At 48.5% G+C, this 20,038-nt stretch overlaps 1 protein-coding gene across 3 annotated transcripts in view; it reads left to right on the top strand.

Moving 5' to 3' along the window:
• bcar1 (BCAR1 scaffold protein, Cas family member) overlaps nt 1-20,038 on the top strand; it is a 75,763-nt gene that overhangs the window by 41,555 nt on the left and 14,170 nt on the right. For 2 of the 3 annotated variants that reach the window (XM_086163571.1, XM_086163569.1), the window contains exon 2: nt 11,330-12,037. In XM_086163571.1, coding sequence (XP_086019697.1) covers nt 11,330-12,037 — 708 coding nt within the window. Of the gene's footprint in view, nt 1-1,517; nt 1,612-11,329; nt 12,038-20,038 lie in introns of those variants that run through there. The other variant, XM_086163570.1, reaches the window with a different exon arrangement.

Below are 20,038 nucleotides of genomic sequence, written 5' to 3'. Positions count from 1 at the left end.
GTGTATATTTTCCCGTCTGTTACCTCATGGCCTTATTTCTGCAGCTGACAGACTTAAAGGGTATAATTTGATAGCTGGCCGGTATATGCTGACAGGTAGAGGAGGAGCTAAAACCAGCTTTATCTTCGTTTAAAACATTTCCTCCATGCTTATGATTAACTTATGACAGCCGCTGTTATTGTCATGCAGGCGCTAACGGCTAGCAGTACATTGGTTTGCAAGTCTCGGTCTTCTTCTCTTGGCTGCGCTCGTCAAAGTCCCAGAAACAGGTACAGGATTTCAGAGAACTCAAAAGGCAACCTGCCCTCGTCGTGAATCTGAAACTGCACGGTCGCCTCTGAAAGTAGAAACCCGGACTAAAGCAAAATGTAGGCCAGCGCTGACGACGCTGCGGACAATCTATTAACCAGAAGCTTCCTGGTTTAACACTCAGCGACCGAAGAGGGCCGGCTCCAGGGATCGCTGATCATCCAAACCACTCGAAATGTTGACCAGTTTTTACCGGATTCAGAGATCCACTCGGTTTAGGCTACGACTCGACGCAGAAACGTCACCCCAAAAGTACAAATGGCCGCACAATGTGCATGTTGTCAGCATGCATAATGACCAGTTGTCTCCGATTGCAGGGCCATAATGAAGGTTGTATCCGAGCGGTACTTAGCTTCCAGTAGCGCCGTTGCTAAACCACCGAGGTCGCTATGTTTGGCCGCAGGTTGCACAGCGTACTCTGGCAACTCGAAGAGGTTACTGGAAACCTGGAATGGATCATTTTTTAGAATTCAGCGCCGATGTAGAAATCCACATTTCCCGAGAAGACGGCGGATCTTGGGACGTGATTTGCACCGTTTCCCCATTTTTGTTATTGGAGACGTGAAGAATGACAGGGCTCGCGGTCGGAGTGTTGGAGTAAACATCGATTCCGGAGCGGGCTAGTTGCTCCGGTGTGCAGCGCAGTCGCGCTCTCAACTGTTCTGTAAGAGCACTCCGACATGCCAAGACAAGCGAAGGGGGGTGGATGGCGACCGGCCTGATGGGGGGAGGGAGGGAGGAAGGAAGGAGACCAGAACGAGACCCAATGGGGAAAAGGGCAGAGGTAAAAGGAAAGAACAAGAAGGAGTGGATTGAAGAAGACTGCGGCTTTTTATTTAGATTTCTCATCTGTAGGGTAAAATGCGAGAAGCTGGATGTGTGTGTGTGTGTGTGTGTGTGTGACACTTCTGGAATGTGTGAGGTAACGGGGTTGTGTGTTTGTATGTGGCGGCAGTGGAATGTGTATTTTGAGTGTGTGTGAAAGAGAGAGAAGAGAGGCGGGGGTAAGAGACGGGTCCAGGCTAGCATCGTGTTACCTTCCATTTCCACACACACACACACACACACACACACACACACCTTGGCTGCAGCGCCGCACTTTTAACACTGAATTCCACAGAAACACGAGCCGTCACACCGGAGTACCTGCAATTTCTGGATGATTCTTTTCAAAGTCCAAAAGGCTGGTGATTTTCGTTTGCCCAGATGGTCTTCAGCCAGCGCGACGGCTTAGAGGAGTAATATCTTCATCCTCCAGATGAAAAGAGGAGATAGCACGGTATAACGATGAAAGCGCTTCAGGTAAGACGGTGGTTTCTCCCTGCTTGCTGAAACAGGGCTGGGCGGCGTTACTGCAAAAAAAGCGCAGCGTGGCAATTTAGGTATAAATCGCAATTCTCTTCTACTATTAGCTCGGATTGTGACAAATCTAGGACTTTATTCACCATTTAATTCTAAAGTCCCCTCTTTGGGATCGAACAAATCTCCCGACTAGAGCATCATTTTGGGAATCGGTTTCATGTAGGCTTCCTGTTAACACACACGAGGCAGATGCCCTTTCTTGTAAACGTGGGAAGATGTTGTCTGTGTGGTCAGTTGCTTGGTTACGGAAAATCCACGGGGGTTCTCGGTCACCCAGGTCACGGTTGATCCTTGTCAAATTGCGACGTATCGCCTGGACTTGATTTATTCCCTCGCAGACTTCTTCAGTTCTGAGGAAGAACATGGAGGAAGATGTATGGGAATGGTAATAGTTATTGGCTCCTTGAGCGGGACTGACCCGAGCGTTTGGGGGATTCTCAGCAACTCCTCAGGTCACCACACCAAAGATGCATTCTTGGCTTGCTCTCCGACCCTTTTCATGAAATGCAGAGTTTAACTACACCTTTTAGGCCGAGGTAAGTTCGGCTGCACACCAAGAGTGTTTTCCATCGTTGGTCGTTCTGAACGGGACTAAAAAACAATGCTGCGGTTAATGAGTCGAATCATCGATAGTCAGTTTCTCAACATCTCAACAAGGACGGGAGGTGTAAAGAGAGCAGAAGCGGTTCATGGAATAATGAAAGTGGCTGAAGCCTCAGGGGCAGCACCTGTGGACAGCTCAGCTTCAAAGGTGCTCATGTAAGCGATACGAGGTTACGAGATGCGGCCAAACCCCCCCGAGTTCAGTCGGCCCGGCCGCGGAGCCGCGCTCCTGCGCCCTCGGGTGGCGCGCATTCATCGGAGGCCATAAAAGGGGACCGAAAAGTCTGCGAAATTTTTCGCGGGAGAGCGAGAGAGGGGAGGAATAGAGCGGACAGATGACAAGCCCTCTGTAGAAATGGAAGTGGAAAGAATATACTATATGGAGACGGTCACACTGGGGGTGCAATAAAGTGCACCCCCCACCACCCTTCTCTTTCGGCACCGTGCTGAACGTGCACGCACAGATGCGAACACTCAAACACACAAAAGCTCTCATGGCGGTCTAGTATTTGTCCCAAGGGGTCAAATAGGAGGCAAGGGACAAAGGACATTAAGCTGCACTCACACAGATGAGCGACCTGTCTATACTGCGCTCGCTACAGCAGCTGTTCGCATTATTTCCTCCTCAGTTGACACCACACTGTGCCTACACTCTCTGGCTTTTTGCTGCTGGGAGTTGTGCATGCCCCGGTTTTGGCTCTGCCCAAAACGATGTTACAAAGCAGGTTATTTTATCTTTGGGATGTAGAAATATATCCACCGGTGAGATCGGGATGCACGATCCATAAGAGCAAGATCTTCACTGCCGACGATGTTTCGTGGATCTCTGCATCGAGCCAGACTTTCAGCCTTCAAGACTGGCTCTGTTATGATAACGGTGCCTGATGACCTCCTCGCTGTTTGATATCTGCTGCATCCTTATGAGGATGTTTTCGATACGGCGCTAATATTTTCGGGATTGCGCCGAAACAACTCAACCTTCCGCTCCTGACTTTGAGAACACCATCATGCTAAAGGCCTGCTTTTGATTCGATGGTCTTTGAGTCTTATCAGCCCGTTCGATATTTTCAAAGAGTAGAGCTGCAAAGAGGGCCCTGACTGGTTTCTTTGATACTAATTGAGCCGTGGCGCTCTGGTAGCTTGGATAAGAAGTGACGCAGTGAGCGACAACGTCAGCATCAGACGCGGATCTGGAAACGGTCACTGCTGCAGTGACCGGGATTGGTCAGAAACCCTTTTAGGGCCCATTCGTGCTCACGTTACCTGCGCAAATAGGTGCGTCACTTTCATACGTCATCAAATGTCACTGCCCACGCACTTCCCATGTTTACTTTACGTTGCTATGGCTGTCAAGCAGTGCATCCACTAGAAGGCAGTGCGGCGTTCCCTTATGAGCACCGCATCCCGTTTCAGACGATAACAAATGTACGTCACTCAGCTGGAGACGACGGTGAAGAAAGAGAAGTGGGGATGAGCTTCGAGCCTCTAGCTTTGCACACAATGCAAAGCTAGAGAGCGTCGTGGCTGTTTACAGCTAATTTATGCTAACGTTTGGTGCATAACCAAGTTGTCCGCCCGCCCGCATACAGCTTTTCGTTGCCGTGGTTGTGAGGCAATGCATCCACCTGAGGGCAGTGCAAAGTTTAGCCTTCTGTTTTGGACAATAACAAACTTCTCGATGGCAGAGTAGCTAGTGATAATGTATGCTATAAGAAAAGGGCATTGCAGAAGGTGGCTATGCGGCTATTATATCGATGGCAGCATGTGGACTGAGAATTCTTCTCCCTGGTTATACTGACGCGACGTCGCCTTCTTCTCAGTTCCTTACGCTGGTCGTACTTGAGCATACCGTGCAACACTTCCGATGGTACTTCCGTGTTTGGCTACGTATCCATGAGCTACCCAACAAAGTACAGAATATAGCAGGAAAGGAACGCAGAGGACGACTTGACCTTCAGCCCCCTTGAAACCCCGCGCCTCCGAATAATACGTAGGGCTTTTTGTATCGGTTCATGTCAAACTCCAAAGCTCACAATAAGCCCGGCTTCCACTGTTCAGTCTGCCGTTGAATGGAAAAGTTCTGGGAAAATCATGGTTTGCTTCAACAAACGTCCCATTGTACCATCACTCTCTACTTGGTAGAAGTTAAATACCCATTTTCCACTGGTCAAAAAAAAAAAAATCCAACTCCTGCCAACATCTTGCTTTGGACTGCAGTGGAAATACATTTAAGTTGGAGTCATCCCCCGGTCACTGCACTGTGCGGGGATTATTTATTGGTTACACTTCCAAACAGAAGCTTCAAGGGAACTGGTGTTGTTTCCGTTAGAAACCCGTCTTCCGCTAACTACATCTTTCCCTGCTCGAGCATAGCTCGAAGATCGTCCGCAAAGTAATAATTATAATTTATCCTGTATTAATCCCTCATGGGGAAATTCATTCTCTGCAATTAACCCATCATGGATGAACCATGAGCAGCAGGCTGCCGTCCATCCGCGCCAGGGGAACAGTTAGTTCAGTTAGTTAATTCAGTCCCTTGCTCAACAACACACTAGGAGGAGCCGGGAATTGAACCAGGAATGCTCGGTTCCAAAGACGATTGCTACCTTCTGTGTGACGTAAAAGTCAAGTAAGAGGGCCGATAAAGTCACTGTAAACTCCTCCCTGCTTACTAGCGCTTTTCTCTGATGCCTTTATTTCCCATTAGACATAAAGAAGCAAACTCTCCTTCCAGCTGCCAATTAACTGCCATTCTCAGTAGGATTGCCAGCTACAATTCATTCATTCATTCATTCATGACCTATCCTGCTTGTCAGGAGGCCGAAACCTATTCCATCTGTAATTCGGTGAAAGGCCTCACCCGAGACCGGTTGCCAGTTGCTAGCAGGTCCGCAAACAGAGGCGTACAACCGTTCACCCTCTCATTCACACCTCTGGACAATTCAGGGTCTCAAATTGAACCCCCAGCAAGTGTTCAGACTGTGGGAGGAACCCGGAGGAACCCCACGCTGAAAGATCCACCTGTGGGAATCCAACCAGGGACCTTCTGGGTTTGAGGCAGAAGAACTAACCAAAATAACAACTCTACTTATTTTAACTGTTACCCTTTGAACGCTCAACTTTATCGGGAAGGCATTGATCGTGGGGACGAGATGGTGACGAGATGAACTTATCGCTCATGCAATCATCTGAACCGTGGATTTCCAAAGAGAGAGCGTCCTTTTTATATCAATGATAGGATGAACGGATTTGAATAATCCCGATATAGATTAATATGGATTAAGATTAACCATTCACATTATTACTTCATCAGTTTTAAAGTGGGAGACAGTTCTCGAAGTTCTTTATATGGCGACAAAGACCGGAACGCCGTAAAAACCCCCCGGCATGAGAAAGTTGGGGCGCAGACACGCCGACATCCACTTTACGGCGTGCCGAGAGACGAGAGCCCAGCGGGATCTAATCACGTTAACGAGACCCCTAGTGATAAATCCCTCCATGGGGGGGGGGGGGAGCTGAACAATGTGCCGTCACCACGACGACCATCGCCGGGACAACTGAGTGATGCCAAAGCCTCAGTGTTGCCGGTCACTGCGGGGGATGAAAGAGGAGGAATGCGGAGATAGAGATGAAGAGGGGTTTTAGGGTATTTCTCTCGAGCTGATCCGATTAGACCATTCAACGTCTTCACTCTTTAAACTCTAAACTTCTATCGTTGGCTATTCAGGGCTTTTTCGCTTGGTTTTGGGGTCCCCGGGTAAACTAACCAATTGTTGAAATGGAATGGAAACTTAACATTGAGTTGTAGAAACCATCAACGCTGGGATACAAACACACCAGGATGCTGTTTTTTAAAGGTCTCCTTTAACAGGGAGGGTTCAGGAAATGTTACGGGGAAGAAAATAAACCCGACGCGAATCAAAGCGGGTCGGGAGATTTCCAAACGCACCGCAAGAATTCAATCACAGGGCCAGCGGAGCCGAGGTGAACATGTGACTGACAGTTTGTGTAGAAAGCGGATGAAAAACAGCGGCGGCGGCGGCGAAGTGGCCAGCGCAAGAGCCTCGCAGTAAGAAAGACCCTGGTTTCTTGGATTCTCTTTTCTGTGTGGAGTCTCCGTGTTCCTCGGGGTTCTCCGAGTTCCTCCCGCAATGTATGGATGAGAGGGTGAATCTCTCTATATGTGGCCCTGTGAGTGCAGGATAAGCGGTGTAGATAATGGACGATATTGAATGGACGATAGATGCGGTTGTTGTCATGATGAGGGGATCTTCACATTGATTAATAAGGCAATACCATTACCATCGCGAAGGTGTCATATTAGGATTTACCATCGCTTCCCACCCGACAGAGTGACATCCCGATAATTGAAGATCACTGACGTGTCCTTGCGCAGGAGCTGTCAGGGGGCTGTCAGGTCTGAGATTCCAGCGGCAAATATTTTGTTATTTGTTTATTGGAATCACTTTAAAAGGCTAGCAATGACAGGTGGGCGACTGAAAAATCTGTTGAAACTAGTCTGGAAAAAGCTACAACGCTAGAAAGCCAGGAACCTACAGCCAACACAATCTGTCCCGGTAATTGTAGGCACTTCATCGCACGGTTTGGGACGATCTGACTTTTTTTTTTCTTTCCCCTCCTTGGTTTCCAGAGGAACATAGTTTTAACGGGGTATGAATTATTAAAGCTGCGATATCACATTCAGGGTGATATCAGTTACAAATGCACCGTGACCACCCTGTTAGCCACCGAGGCAGCGGGAGCCGACAGGTGCCCCGGCAGCAAGATAACGGCTAACACGCGATCCGGGGCTGCAGATGTTTTGTATTGACGCGTGTCTGGTGTGAGGAAACCCGCCGGAAGGAGATAGAAGCGTCTCCTTGATTTCATTTTATCGATCAATCATTGAATCGATCACGGCCTGTACAGTTATTTGTATGTAGCTCTGACGTGAGGTCTGCTCTTGGTTGATTTCGTACAGAACGGTTCTAAGAACTGTTCGGCTCGAATTTCTGTCGCGGACCTCTGTTCCGGCGTCCGAGGGGGGACTTGCTGGCTGAAGGTCAGCGTCTGCGAGGTTCACCTTAAGCTCCACGATCAAAACCAGTGAAGAAGAAGAAGAAGAAGGCGACGCGGACGACACGGAGGTGGAAGCTCCCACGGCGTTCGTGGAGTAATAACCACAGACTGTCAGATAGCTTGAAGTGTTTTTAGCTTCTCTCTGCGTTGCTTGCTAACGGTAAAGAACACAGTTAGCCGTTGCTAACTAAGCACTGCCCTGGACGAAATGTCGATGTTCCTCTTCATCGCTCCATTTCTCGCTGCTTCTGATCTTTAGCGGCGAGAAAACATCCAACCAGCAACCGGGTTAGATTTTGAAAGTGTCGCTCTGTGTTCCAAGAGTAGTATCTGGTACCACGTGCTGTCTGAATGCACCGAGAAACAACCTCGTTCCTGATCTGGGAACTGCAAAAAGCTCCTCAGGTGACAAAGCAGTTATTCTGTCCTCTGAGTGAACACAGACGGCTGCACACAAAGACAAAGGAATCCGCAGGATTCACGCGTGCGAGACGATTCGGTCGTTAGCGGCTCGGGTCACGGCAGTTGAGCTTGTGGGGTTTTCCTTCAGGGTCACCCTGCCTCTGGCTCATCGCGGGGGGGGGGGGGGACTATTCGCGGCTCTTGGGATCAAGGCATTGACTCATCGCCCTCTCGGCGCTGCGCGAGGATAATACCCATCCCACTTCCTGTTTCCCTTGACCCTTGAATTGTCTTAACATTGGAATTCGTGCCTTTTCCGAATAGCACGATCCTGCGTGTTTGTTGGGAAGCGGAGGGGAGGGTCGGACACGCTGTCACAAGAAATGACCCCTCTGGCAGCAGGAGCCGAGGTTCTGGACAGGAGAAAGGCACAGAAAGGACATTCATCTTAGAACGGCAAAGAGAGAGAGAGAGAGAGAGAGAGAGAGAGCGGAAATGGCCGACGGGCATCGACTCTGGACATTCCAGCAAGAAACCCGCATTACGTCTGAACCAGTGCAGCTTTTTACCATTTTCCTCGGCAAACCAGTGAGTGTGTATTGTTTATGTTTACGATTGTAGTCACAGTAACGTGGTGAACGTTACCCAACACTGGCGTCAGTGGGTGTACCCGACCCAGCAGCTCGGGGATCACTCCTGCTTTTGGGTTTTTCTTCGGCTTTTGGGTGAAAGCTCGGGCTCAGAGGAGTAGAAGGTGCAGCCCCCCCCCCCCCCTCCCCGAATGTAACCAGAATATGGATCAGAAACACACTATGTTTAGTTTGTGTTGGATTCTAACAAAAAAAGCAAATCATTCGATTTTTTTAAAATTAATTAATTCAAAATTAATCACATTGTTAAGTTGGGTTTATGAACCATAAGTCTACAACAAAGACCAGCAGTTTGTGTTTTTTCATTCTCATGCAACGTCTGGGTTTGGTTTGACATTCTCTTTCGGGATGGCGGTTTGTAGCTCCTCCTGTCGGCCCTGATCTTCTACAAGTAGAAGAGGGTCAACACAGCTCACTGTGTCGGTCCATTTTGTATATATTTTTACAATGTAGATTTGGACTTTCTGGATTTTGGTCCCGATATGCAGGCGAACGTTGACCGATGACAGTCTGCTTGCTCGTATTAGCAGTGCTGCTATGTTCAACAGCAAAGCTAACATTACCGACCCGCGTGCTAGTTTCAAGCTAACATTGCCGACTTGCATGTCCATACATGCAAGCTAATGCTGCTGACCTGGGAGCTCCTGCAAAGCTAACATTGCCCATCTGCGTGCATATACAAAGTAAGCATTAGCGTGCTAGCTCAATCAAATTTAGCAGTAGGTTGCTAATGTCGGTTGGAAGTGTTCCAGTGATACACTAACTCCTTGCTTTGTAAAGTCCAAAGAACAGTGTTTCTGTTGATACTCCCCATCTGCTAGCTTTCTAATATTTAAATTTCAGCTGGTTCACTTGAGAAGAGTTTCAACGTGCAAATTAAAATGTGTCAGTTTTATTTAATTAATCATAAATCAACATGTCAAAGTCCTGCCCATCAGAACAAAACCCCGGTGTCAGTTAACCCTGGGCGTATCTTGGTATGTAACCAAGAAGGAGACATTCTGCGGACGAATCTGAGGGAAAAATGAATCCATTATGCAAATTCCCGTTCAGCACGACGGCTAGCAGCGCGTCGTGCTATCGAAAAGGGGTTCCCGCCGCCGCTTCGGGGGCTTCGTTTGCACGGGAAATCGAACGGTTGGCCTGTCACGTTAATGAAGAAAGTCGGACGACCGTCCGCGTCGTGATTCCCGCGCAGATACTGAGCATCGTTTCCAGCCGAGCGCTAAAGAGCCGATATTTCCCGAGTTTCTTATCTGGTGTCAGAGCCACGCCGCCGTGTAAACAGCCGCCTGAGGTCGGGAAATAGCCGAGGTACATTACCGTGTTATTGCACATTTCCGGCAAAGCCCTCACCTATAAACACATCAACAGCTTCAGCAGGTAAATATATAACGTTCGGTGAAGGTTGCGTAACTGCCGATGGATTTCAATGTGAGAGAAAGTGAATGTCAAGGAACGTTCCAGACGCCTCGCGCACGGCGAGTGAATGGATCCGATGATGGGAGTGTATGGGGGTCAAGTGTTCCTCTGTCTCGTTTCTGGAAACCACTGAAGGGGCCGTCACGGCGGAGAAAGCGAAGTTTTGTCTATAAATCTGGCCGGTCCAATTACATGGACTCATTCAGATGGGCAGTGCTTTATGCTTCACTTGGCGTGTGTGTGTGTGTATGTGTGTGTGTGTGTGTGTGTGTGTGTGTGCTCGGCGCAGGGCCAGTACAGGCTGTACCAGTGTGCGATAGGAGAGCAGGCCGAGGTCAGACGTGTACAACAAATATTGGTCTAGTTTTAAAGAGTTCAGCTGGATTTAGAGGTGTGTCACTCAACCTCCACACCGGCGGCGATGTTTGTAGGCGAGGCGACACCGGGAGCATTTTCTATTTTACTAACACAATAATGTCGAGGTGCAGCGGGTGTGTGTTTGAACTGCGTGTGCAACCCAATGAAAACATTTCAAAGGGCTCAGCTCTAATGCAACGTGACCCCGTGTTTTCTCTGGCTGTGGGAAACCAGGTACCATCTACGTGGGTTTGTAATCACTTTTATTTGAAGTGGTAGCCGGATTGGTGGCGTGTGTTGGTTCAGTCCCATTGTCCCCGCCGGTCTGTTTGAACAGTCGCCGCGCCTCAGCGCCGCTGCACTTGGCCCTCGCATCGGCGGCCATTAGAGAAGGTTATTCAGCAATGGCCAACTTCGGTACCTGGCGTTGTAATTATTAGCCGCGGCTGAGGTTTTTCCGCGGATTAGATTCGCACACGGGAATACACTCTTTGCTGTCAACTAAATATTTAACAGCAACAGTTGCACGTACACCTCAGGAATCGCTCGAGGGTTCCGACGCAAATTCACGCATGCATTCATTCATTCATGCATTCAGTATCTGTCCTGCAATCGGGGTCGCCTATTCCAGCTGTCATTGGGCGAGTGGTAGGGTTGCCGGCCAATCACGGAGTCGCAAATTGAGACATGCAACTATTCTCGCGTCATATTGAGACGTGCAACTATTCACCCTCTCATTCACACGCCATACGGAGACATAAAACTGTTCACGCTCTCACATTCCACCAGCCAGAGGCCTCAATCCACTGGCGACCGATAACTTGAGACTCCAGTCGAGGCTGTTCGTTTCCCCCGAGTGATTCCGAAGCCAGTCCGCCGCCTTTCGTACACGGTTCGGTTCCCCTGGTGCGATGGCGTTGCGGTCCGTTCGTGCGGCCGAGGGTGTGCTTTCACTTGCGAACGCGGGCTGGAAATTGAAAAGACGTCTGTAAACCACACCGAGGCCTGTTTTGTCTCTGTCGCGGTGAAACACCCCAGACATCTCGCACGCTGTTCCTGTTTGGTACTTTTGAGAGTAAAAAGCAACTTAAGGCACTGTGATATTGTTAATTTTTACATCTCCGTGTTTCTTCCTCTTCCCACAGAACGTGTTGGCCAAGGCCTTGTACGACAATGTCGCCGAGTCCCCGGACGAGCTGTCCTTCCGCAAGGGGGACATCATGACGGTGTTGGAGCGCGACACGCAGGGACTGGACGGCTGGTGGCTGTGCTCGCTCCACGGCCGCCAAGGCATCGTCCCCGGCAACCGCCTCAAAATCCTAAATGGCATGTACGACGGCAAGCAGCCGGGCGCCGTGCCCTCCACGCCGGATCCGACGTCTTCCTGTCCGCCGTCCCAGCTGCAGCGACCCCTCGCCCCTCAGAGCGCCTACTCAAACCCGGCCGCTTCCTCCCGCGGCTTCGCCAGTAAGCCCCTCCCCTCGGCTCACTACACCGCCATGCACGCCGCGTACTCCGCTCCGAGCCCGGCGCAAGGCAACCCCGACTCGGTCTACATGATTCCCCCCTCCCACGGCCCAAAACCGAGCCCCCAGAGCCTCTACCAGATTCCCTCCGGCCCGAGCGGACCTCCTCCGAAGACCCAGCTCGGACTCCCCGGCAAGGAGCCGGCCTTAGCGCCCAGACAGTACCAGATGTCTGGACAGGATATCTACCAGGTGCCCCCGTCTGTGGGGCCCGGGCCGGGCCAGGGGCCGGCCCCCGCCGTGGGTCCGGGATCTGGCCAGGATGTGTACCAGGTGCCCCCATCTCTGGAGAAGAGGAACTGGGAGGGCAGCAAACCGCTGGGCAAGGTAAGGAAGGAAGGAAAAGGTGGATTCTGTGGAGAAAAATATCACAGCAGTAAAATAGAAAATAAAAATAAATCTGCACACTCAGTGGTTCTTCCTGCGGTTCTCAGGGTTTTGCTGGAGCAGCATCCGCGTTTCTTATTCTTCTCACTGGAAATGCTCAGGTCCTTTGTGCCGCGGGAGGGTGTCGGGAGATGTTAAAAGCTGGACAACATCCAATCAGGATGGCTCCCCCCCCTTGTTGTTGTTGCGGGTTTTCTTGGGGGATATTGTTCTCGCTCATGTTTACAAAATGTCGTCAGAGTCCAATCACTTCTTCTTCTTCTTCCATTCCTTCTCTGGGCTGCTCCCTTCAGAGGTCATCGTAGCCAATCAGCTGCCTTCATCTCACCCTCTGCATCCTCTTCTCTCACACCGACCAGCTTCACGTCCTTCAAGCGAGGTTGTGACAAGAGACAGACGGCTTGTGAGGGTTCGGAGGCGCGCAGTATCTATTGCTACTAATACCAGCAGCGCTAACAGTTACTCGCTAACAGCTGAAGCTTTTACCGAATACCTCTTCGGTTTATTTACCTCTTCGCGGTGATAAGCCTCCCGTAAATTTATTAGTCTCGTTCCATTAGTCCGACAAATTTCATGTGGGAACTAGTTTGCACGTCAAGTCCAAATACGTTGTTGCGCAGCGCTAGATGAAGTATGCGCCTGTGTGTACATGCATCGGTTGCATGACATTGAATCGCTTTTTGGAATTTTCTTGCACTTTATTATCGCTCCTAAGCGATATAATTCTTTTTTTAATTTAGTTTTGTTTTTACCGTAGTATTTTTATGTTCTAGATTAAGATTTTTACCGAGATAGCATAGCTGAGTGATACAGCTGCTTCAGCACAGAAAATGAGTTCCGATTTATCGCGAAAATTGTTTTGGCGTGCCGTAATAGCTTCGTAAGTAAAAAAATGGCGGCCGCCTAGCTAGACGCTACAGCAGATCAAGTCAAGACAGGTCAGAGCCCGAGGCTTCGGGAGAAGATACAAGGTTACTACTATGCAACAATGAAGGGATGGGAGTGCAGACAGAGAGGTGCGCTCTGCAGAGTTAGCCTATGGTAGCATAACTACAGGCTAGCCTAGCACTAAGTATAAGCGTAGTGTGTCCGCTCCTGGATGGAGATTTGACAGAAGTGAGATTCATCTGTGATCATTATCGCGAGCCACCTCCAGAAGCGTCCATGCTCAGGTGTCCTGACCACGTCTCCTCCCACCACGATGTGTTTTTTGATCAAAAAAAAAAAAAAAAAGGCAGCAGCAGCATGTTCCTTTTTGTAATCAGTAGTTGGCACATTGTCAATATGTAAATACTTTGGCTGAAATTTAAACCCGCAGGAGTGTAGAATGACAAATAATGGCCAAAAATGCACATCTGTGAACTGAGTTACAGAGGATTAGTGCTCATTGGCATGAGACGTGCACGCAGTACATATAAAGCTAATGGGTTTTAATTGGAGCAGCAGCAGCAGCAGCAGGTACCTGCTAATCCTCTTCTGGAGACTGAAGGTGCAGGAGAGATAAGAAGAAGAGAATAGAAAGTGTGTGTGTGTGTGTGTGTGTGTGTGTGTGTGTGGATGAGGCCCAGTAAAATAATACAATGATCAATAATTTAACTCCGATCTCGTGGTTGGATGAGTAAGCACTTTAGTCCGCTACAGTTTATCGCGCTTGTGAGTGTGTGTGAGTGTGTGTGTGTGTGTGTGTGTGTGTGTGTGTGTGTGTGTGTGTGTGTGTAATGAAAGCCGTGCCGCATCCAGCTGCTCCCCTCCTTAACATGACCTCATATGCGTTCCTCCTAACTGCTCCATTACAAATTTATACGCAGAAAGTGAAATGAACGGAACAGCAAATGCTTGGTGGTGTATCGAAGAGCGGAGCCGCGGGACAAGAGTTCGCCGCTACTTCGGCGTTCCCGAAGAGCCTAGAACTTTCCTGGACTCTATCTGGCTGCGTGAAATATGCAAGATCTCTCAGCCACCAGCGGAGGCCAGCGCTGGTCCGTTTCCCTTGACAACATCTAGACAACCAATCAGAATAGAGTTTACTCAAACAAAACTGTTTGTGAGTTCTAGTTAATAAGGGAGAATAAAATCCAGCTTTTCGGCCAATCACAACGCAACTCACCGACACAGAGTTGTAGATATGCTGCCTGAATGGTTGGATGTCTCTCTAAATTGTGAATGAGTGAATGAATTTTTGTAAGTAAGTCTCTATATGACTGAATGAGAGAGTGAACGGTTGCATTTCTCTATATATCGTTTAAGTGAGAGGGTGAACAGTTGTATGTCTGCAGGCCACGTGAATGAATATTTGTAGGATGCAGTAATGACAGGGTGAATGGTTGTATGCCTCTATATGACACATGAATGAGAGGACGAATTTTTGAATTTCTCTGATGTTCAAATGAGAGGGTGAACGGTTCTATGTTTTCATCTAACTTGAATGTCGGTGTTTATGTCGGTACAGTAAGTGAATGTTTTTTTGGATACCTCTATATGAGATGTGAATGAGAGGGTGAACGATTGCATTTTTCTGTGCGATGTTTAAATGAGAGGGTGAATGCTTATATGTCTCTATATGACTTGGGAATTCAGGAGGATTAATGGTTTTGGTCCCCGCTGGACATGTGAATGAATATTTGTATGGCGTAGTAATGACAGGGTGAATGGTTGTATGCCTCTATATGCCCCGTGATGACAGAGTGAATAGTGTGTCTGTACGACGTGTGAATGGATGAATTGATTTTTGTATCCCTTTGTTTGACGTGTGAATGAGAGTGAATTCTTGCAGGTCTTTACATGTGATTGAACCCCAACTTTCGCCCAATGACAGCGTGGATAGGCTGCACGCCCCCACACACCCACCCGCCCTGGACCCTGAGCAGGGCAGATAAGGAATGCATGAATGAATAAACAAACAAAAACATGAATAAGTGAAGCCAACCTCTAACATCGGTCGCTTTAGCGGCCGGAACAAACGCTCCCGTAAAAATACCTGGCAGGATCAAAGAAGCATCTGCAGGGAGAAGCTGAGCGGCTGCGCGAGGAAACATCTGAGCTTCTCTGGAAACGATAGCAGGTCTTTGTGAGCGGCCCTTAACAAGTTGGAGAAACCGTCCCGTTACCCAGAACATCAACCTAGTTAGCAACAATAACCGCAACGTGTTATTTTAATGACCTCAAACGTCCCGGATGTGTGTATTTATTTTAATTTCAAACGCTGCGTCATCGTGTTTTCGTCTTCTCTTACGAAAGTGGACCGATATAAACTGCTGCGCGCGTGCGCGTGTGTTTGTGCACGTACATGCTCGAGCATCACGTGGCTTACCTTGCCCGTGCCCTTCATTGTAATTAGTCTGTCCTGCGCTCAAACCCCCACAATCTTCACATACAAACACACACACACACACACACACACACACATGCACAGACTCCTGTCAGTTAGTCATTACAAGATAAGAATTCTTGCAGCGTAAAGACTCTCACACACACACTCAGACACACACACATGCACGCACATAGTAACCGAAGAGTGATTAATCCTGCAGCGTTGGTTTGGCACACAGAGGGAAGTGTGTGCTGAAGGTTGAAAAGGAAAGGACGGCGACTTACTGGTCCATAAATTCGCCCGTGGCCACGATGTCCTACTTTTTGGGTGTTTTTTTTTTGTTTTTTTTTCTCGATGACATGTAATCTGAGTGATACACTCTGCCGGCGCTCCCTCCGAACGGCCCGCAAAGACATTGGTCGATAAATGTGATCAGGAAAGAGCCCCCGTGACAACATTTGAAGGATAATCAAATACATGTCAAAATCAACTGGATGTGAATTTCTTCACCTGAAGATGTTTCACCCTCATCTGCTTCTTCGGTTCTGAAGAAACTCACGACAAGAAGAATTTGACAAAAATTGACTTGGCTGACTGAGAACCTCGCTGATGTGAATCAAAATGGTTGCCACAAGCGGTTGGAGCTTCTGCCTCACAGCCAGATCTCACTTTTCCAGCCATTCTTTCTGGCGTCTCCATGTTCTCCCCGTGTCTGCATGGGGTTCCTCGAGGTTCTCCAGGTTCCTCCCGTGGTCCAAACACATCCAGGAGGTTCACAGGAGACCCTACATCGTCCGGACGTGTGAATGAGGGTGAGTGTCTCCAGAAGTGTCCCTGGGATGGTCCGGGGTGAACTCCGCCTCTCGCCCAATGACAGCTGGGATGGGCTCCTCCACCCTGCCTGCAGGATACGCAATAAAGTTAATGAATGAATAATTTAGGAAGATCCCAACCGTAGCTTTCAGACTCGGAGGTTTGTCTCCAGCCGTAATTAGTCCAAGCTGTCGCACAGCCATCTTCATTTGACGCTCCATCACACTCCACACACTGACTGCAGCTCTGACTGGATGATACCTTGTGTTTGTGACACTTGGATATCCGACCGTCTCCACTCACCAGCGTGTGTGTGTGTGTGTGTGTGTGTTTGTGTTTGTATGTCAGGCGGTCAAGCAGCTGACACAGCTGTCTTCAAAGGGATGGATGTGAATGAGGGGTGTGTGTGTGTCGCCAGCCACGTGCCATAGCGGCACCCAGGTCTTAACACTCTCAGGAACAGCTGAAGACACTCTGTCTGTGTGTGTGTGTGTATGTGTGTGTCTGTCTGTCTGTCTGTCTGTCTGTCTGTCTGTTTGTACCAGTGTGTCTGTGTATGTGTGTGAGTGTTTGTGTCATGCCTTGTTATAAGAATAGGAATAAGAACAACTTTAATTGTCCCGAGGGAAATTATTGTGCCAGCGTTTCAAGTAAAACATAACAATAATAAATAATAGTAGAAAATTGTATAAACAGTATAAAAAAGGAATAGAATAAGAAACACAAATAAAACTATAAAGTGTCAAAGTAAGAAGTCAAGGCTATAAAGTGTCTCAAGGTCTTAAGTACAAAGATTTTGATAGTTGTATATATATATATATATATATATATATATATATATATATTTATATTATATTATATATTATATATTATTATGTTATATATTGATATTTTATAGTTTTGAGCCCGTTATGTTAGTCAAAGAGCAGAAAAAGACTCCTTCACACAAATGGTCTCTTTCAGAACAGTGTGTGTGTGTGTGCGTGTGTGTGTATAATTGTGCTCACATTCCACATTCTATGATATTACCTATAAAAGACTTCAAATCTGCTTCTGGCCGTGTTTTAAGTGCAGAGACGCCTTTATATAGAATAAATAGAGCTGTGTGTGTGTGTGTGTGTGTGTGTGTGTGTGTGTGTGTGTGTGTGTGTGTGCGCGCACTCACTCGTGCCTCTTCCCCCAGTTATCTGCACCAGCAGCAGACTGATCTCCTCCTCAGCACTGACTCTAAATATGGTTTTTAAGGTATAAACATGTCCCTTATCATTCATTTCCATGTGTAGTACCTTGTAGAGACCAATAATCATCACTGCTTAGACTCCTTATGAACCTTATTTTCAAAAAATAAAAAGTTAACGTAAAACTGAATGTCACTTCCAATCTGCAAAGTAAACAAGAAAGCTACGTTACGCGAGTATATAAGAAATAGCGGGGTTTTCTTTTAATATCCGATGGTGCTGATGAGGCTAGGGGCGAGGACGGGGGCTGCGTTTCCTCAGCCAAAAAAAAAAAAAAAAAAAATGATTGCGACAACGCGGCGTCAGTGATATTGTCTCCTGGCAACTGACGTGCCTGTAGGAGTTTGCATGCATGTGTGTGCGTTTCACTCTACGTGCTAAATGCCATCGTGCGAGGCTGCATTCTTGCACCAAATGCCGAGAGCTCAACTGCAGACTACCGAAGTCAATACGGCTGTTGGACACGCGCCTGTTTTTATCTGTGCCAGTGAGCACTTTCATGTCCAAACAAATGTACGAGGCCAGGAGCCGCTAAGAATGTGTTGCCCCCCCCCCCCCCACACTCATTTGCTGAATTGCATCGTGGAAACGTGGCCAAAAACTCCAGCCCGGGGGTCGCCGGCGAGCCCCTTCGGGAGGTCGCATTTAAATACGAATGTTTGGTCGATCGCGGATCTGCCGATCGTTTTGGAGATGCGCTTTATATCAGGTGTGCAGATCTGGTCATGACCTCCTCTGTACAGCTACCGGAGATACTTTCATAATAGTCACTGGAGCCGGCGAGAGGAGCCGGTGTGACCCACACTCTGGAAGATGATCTACAGAAACTCAACATTCAGCAGGAAATACTGCATTTTGCCGGTGCAGAAACCTTGGACGGATCTTGGCGGCTTTGTGCCTCGACCAGCGCTATGATCTATTACTAACAGTAACAGGAGCGCTAACAGTTTCATGCTAGTAGCTGTCATGATGCAATAATAGCTTTAATATTCATATCAGAAATAGCAATGGCGCTTGGCAAGATCGAGCCACGCCACCCGGGAACGTACCGCAGAGTAAGCCTAATAAACTAGGGGCTAGCTTGGTATCAAGTAACTAGCGCTTTCTCTAAACAAGAACTTGTAGCAGATAAAGACTAAATTGTCCATTAGCGTGAATGACAGAGGGAATGGCTGTAGGAGCGTTGATGAAGCCCGGGATTAGTCCAGTGTGCAGGACCGGCGCTGTGGACAACTCACCAACCAACAGGACATCTGCTATGAACCAAACTCCAGCCGGGGAGCAAGGTAGCCGCTTGTAGCAAGATCAAGAACATCTGCGCCCGTGTCCGGCTTGCGGTTGTGAAACAGAAGCCGGGCCCGTATCTGCATGAAGTCATCAGGACAAATGAGCCCGGAAGCCGACGGCCGAGACTCGCCTTGGTGTTCCTCGTGAGGGTGAAGGGTGAAGGAATGTGGAGGAAAGCATCCCCATTACCTCAGCGAGATAAAAGTGTCTTAGTGTGTCGCCACATGCCTCATGGAGCTGGTATGCATGTGACTCATTCTTACCTCTCCCGGTTTGTCTTCGTCCCGCTGACTAGGAGCCTCTTCGTTGCCTCCCAGCAGGAGGGAATCCCAAAAAAGCCATTCTTCAGATTTGGTTTTCTTCAGAGTTAAACCTACTTTGGATGTCTGTGATTCCCATGTGTGAAAACTTTGAACTGTCCGTTGGTCAACAGGACCTCGGCCTTCTAACTGGCAGCGCAGCGGTGACAACCAACTGCTAGTTAAACACGGGCAAATATTTAGTCTTCAATTCTCTAAGCGAGTCTCAAACCTGCCTGAACTGGAATTCACTGGAGTTTTCAGTCACCATTTTTACTTTTGAGGACCACAGAAATCGTGAAAAGGGAGACTTTGTCAGTGTAGGAACTTTTTTCAGCTCCTAGAGCCTTTGAAGTTTTTTTTTTTTTTTTTGGTGCATCGAGACAGAGTGCGGAGGTCAAGGTTCATCAGAGCGGTCCTGCACGTGGTCCCTCGCTGCCTGCGGGAATGCAAAACTAAAAGCGTCCCCTGGAGCAGGCTACTTCCTGGAGCCAAACCTCTTAGAACTTGTTGCAGTTCCAAAATATGGTTTGGAAATATCTACATTCTCCTCACCAATTTCCTCGTGAGGCAAACTTCAGAGTTTGTCGTGGGATGCCAAACAAATATGGCGGTGGAGCATCAGAACAGAACCCGGCGCCGTTTCCCCGACGGACCAGATAGCATAGATGAAGCGAAAGTTGCATCTCCTTCTCCTGCTGCCTGCCGACGTGTGAGAACCTGCAGGCCAAGAGCAGTGTGTGTTTGTGTGTGTGTGTGGGTGTGTGTGAGAGCACGTGGACCAAGTCCGCCAGTTCAGACAAACCGCCCGACCCTCTTTCTGTAATTAGGCCCGGCTCTCTATTTTTACCTCCCTCTTCCTTTTTGAACTTCACATCTGCGTTGTAAAGATTTATTTTTCCCCCGGCATCAGCCGCGTCCTCTCCGCCGCAGCCGTCCGTTTCGAAACGTCTATTTCCCCCCCCAGGCGTGGTCGCAGTGGTCATTTTGAAGC

This window comes from Fistularia commersonii, chromosome 17, assembly GCF_037954325.1.
Source record: "Fistularia commersonii isolate RoL2024-O1a breed Wild chromosome 17, RoL_Fcom_v1.0, whole genome shotgun sequence".
Lineage (NCBI taxonomy): Eukaryota > Metazoa > Chordata > Actinopteri > Syngnathiformes > Fistulariidae > Fistularia > Fistularia commersonii.
This window is presented reverse-complemented; position numbering and strand designations above follow the sequence as displayed.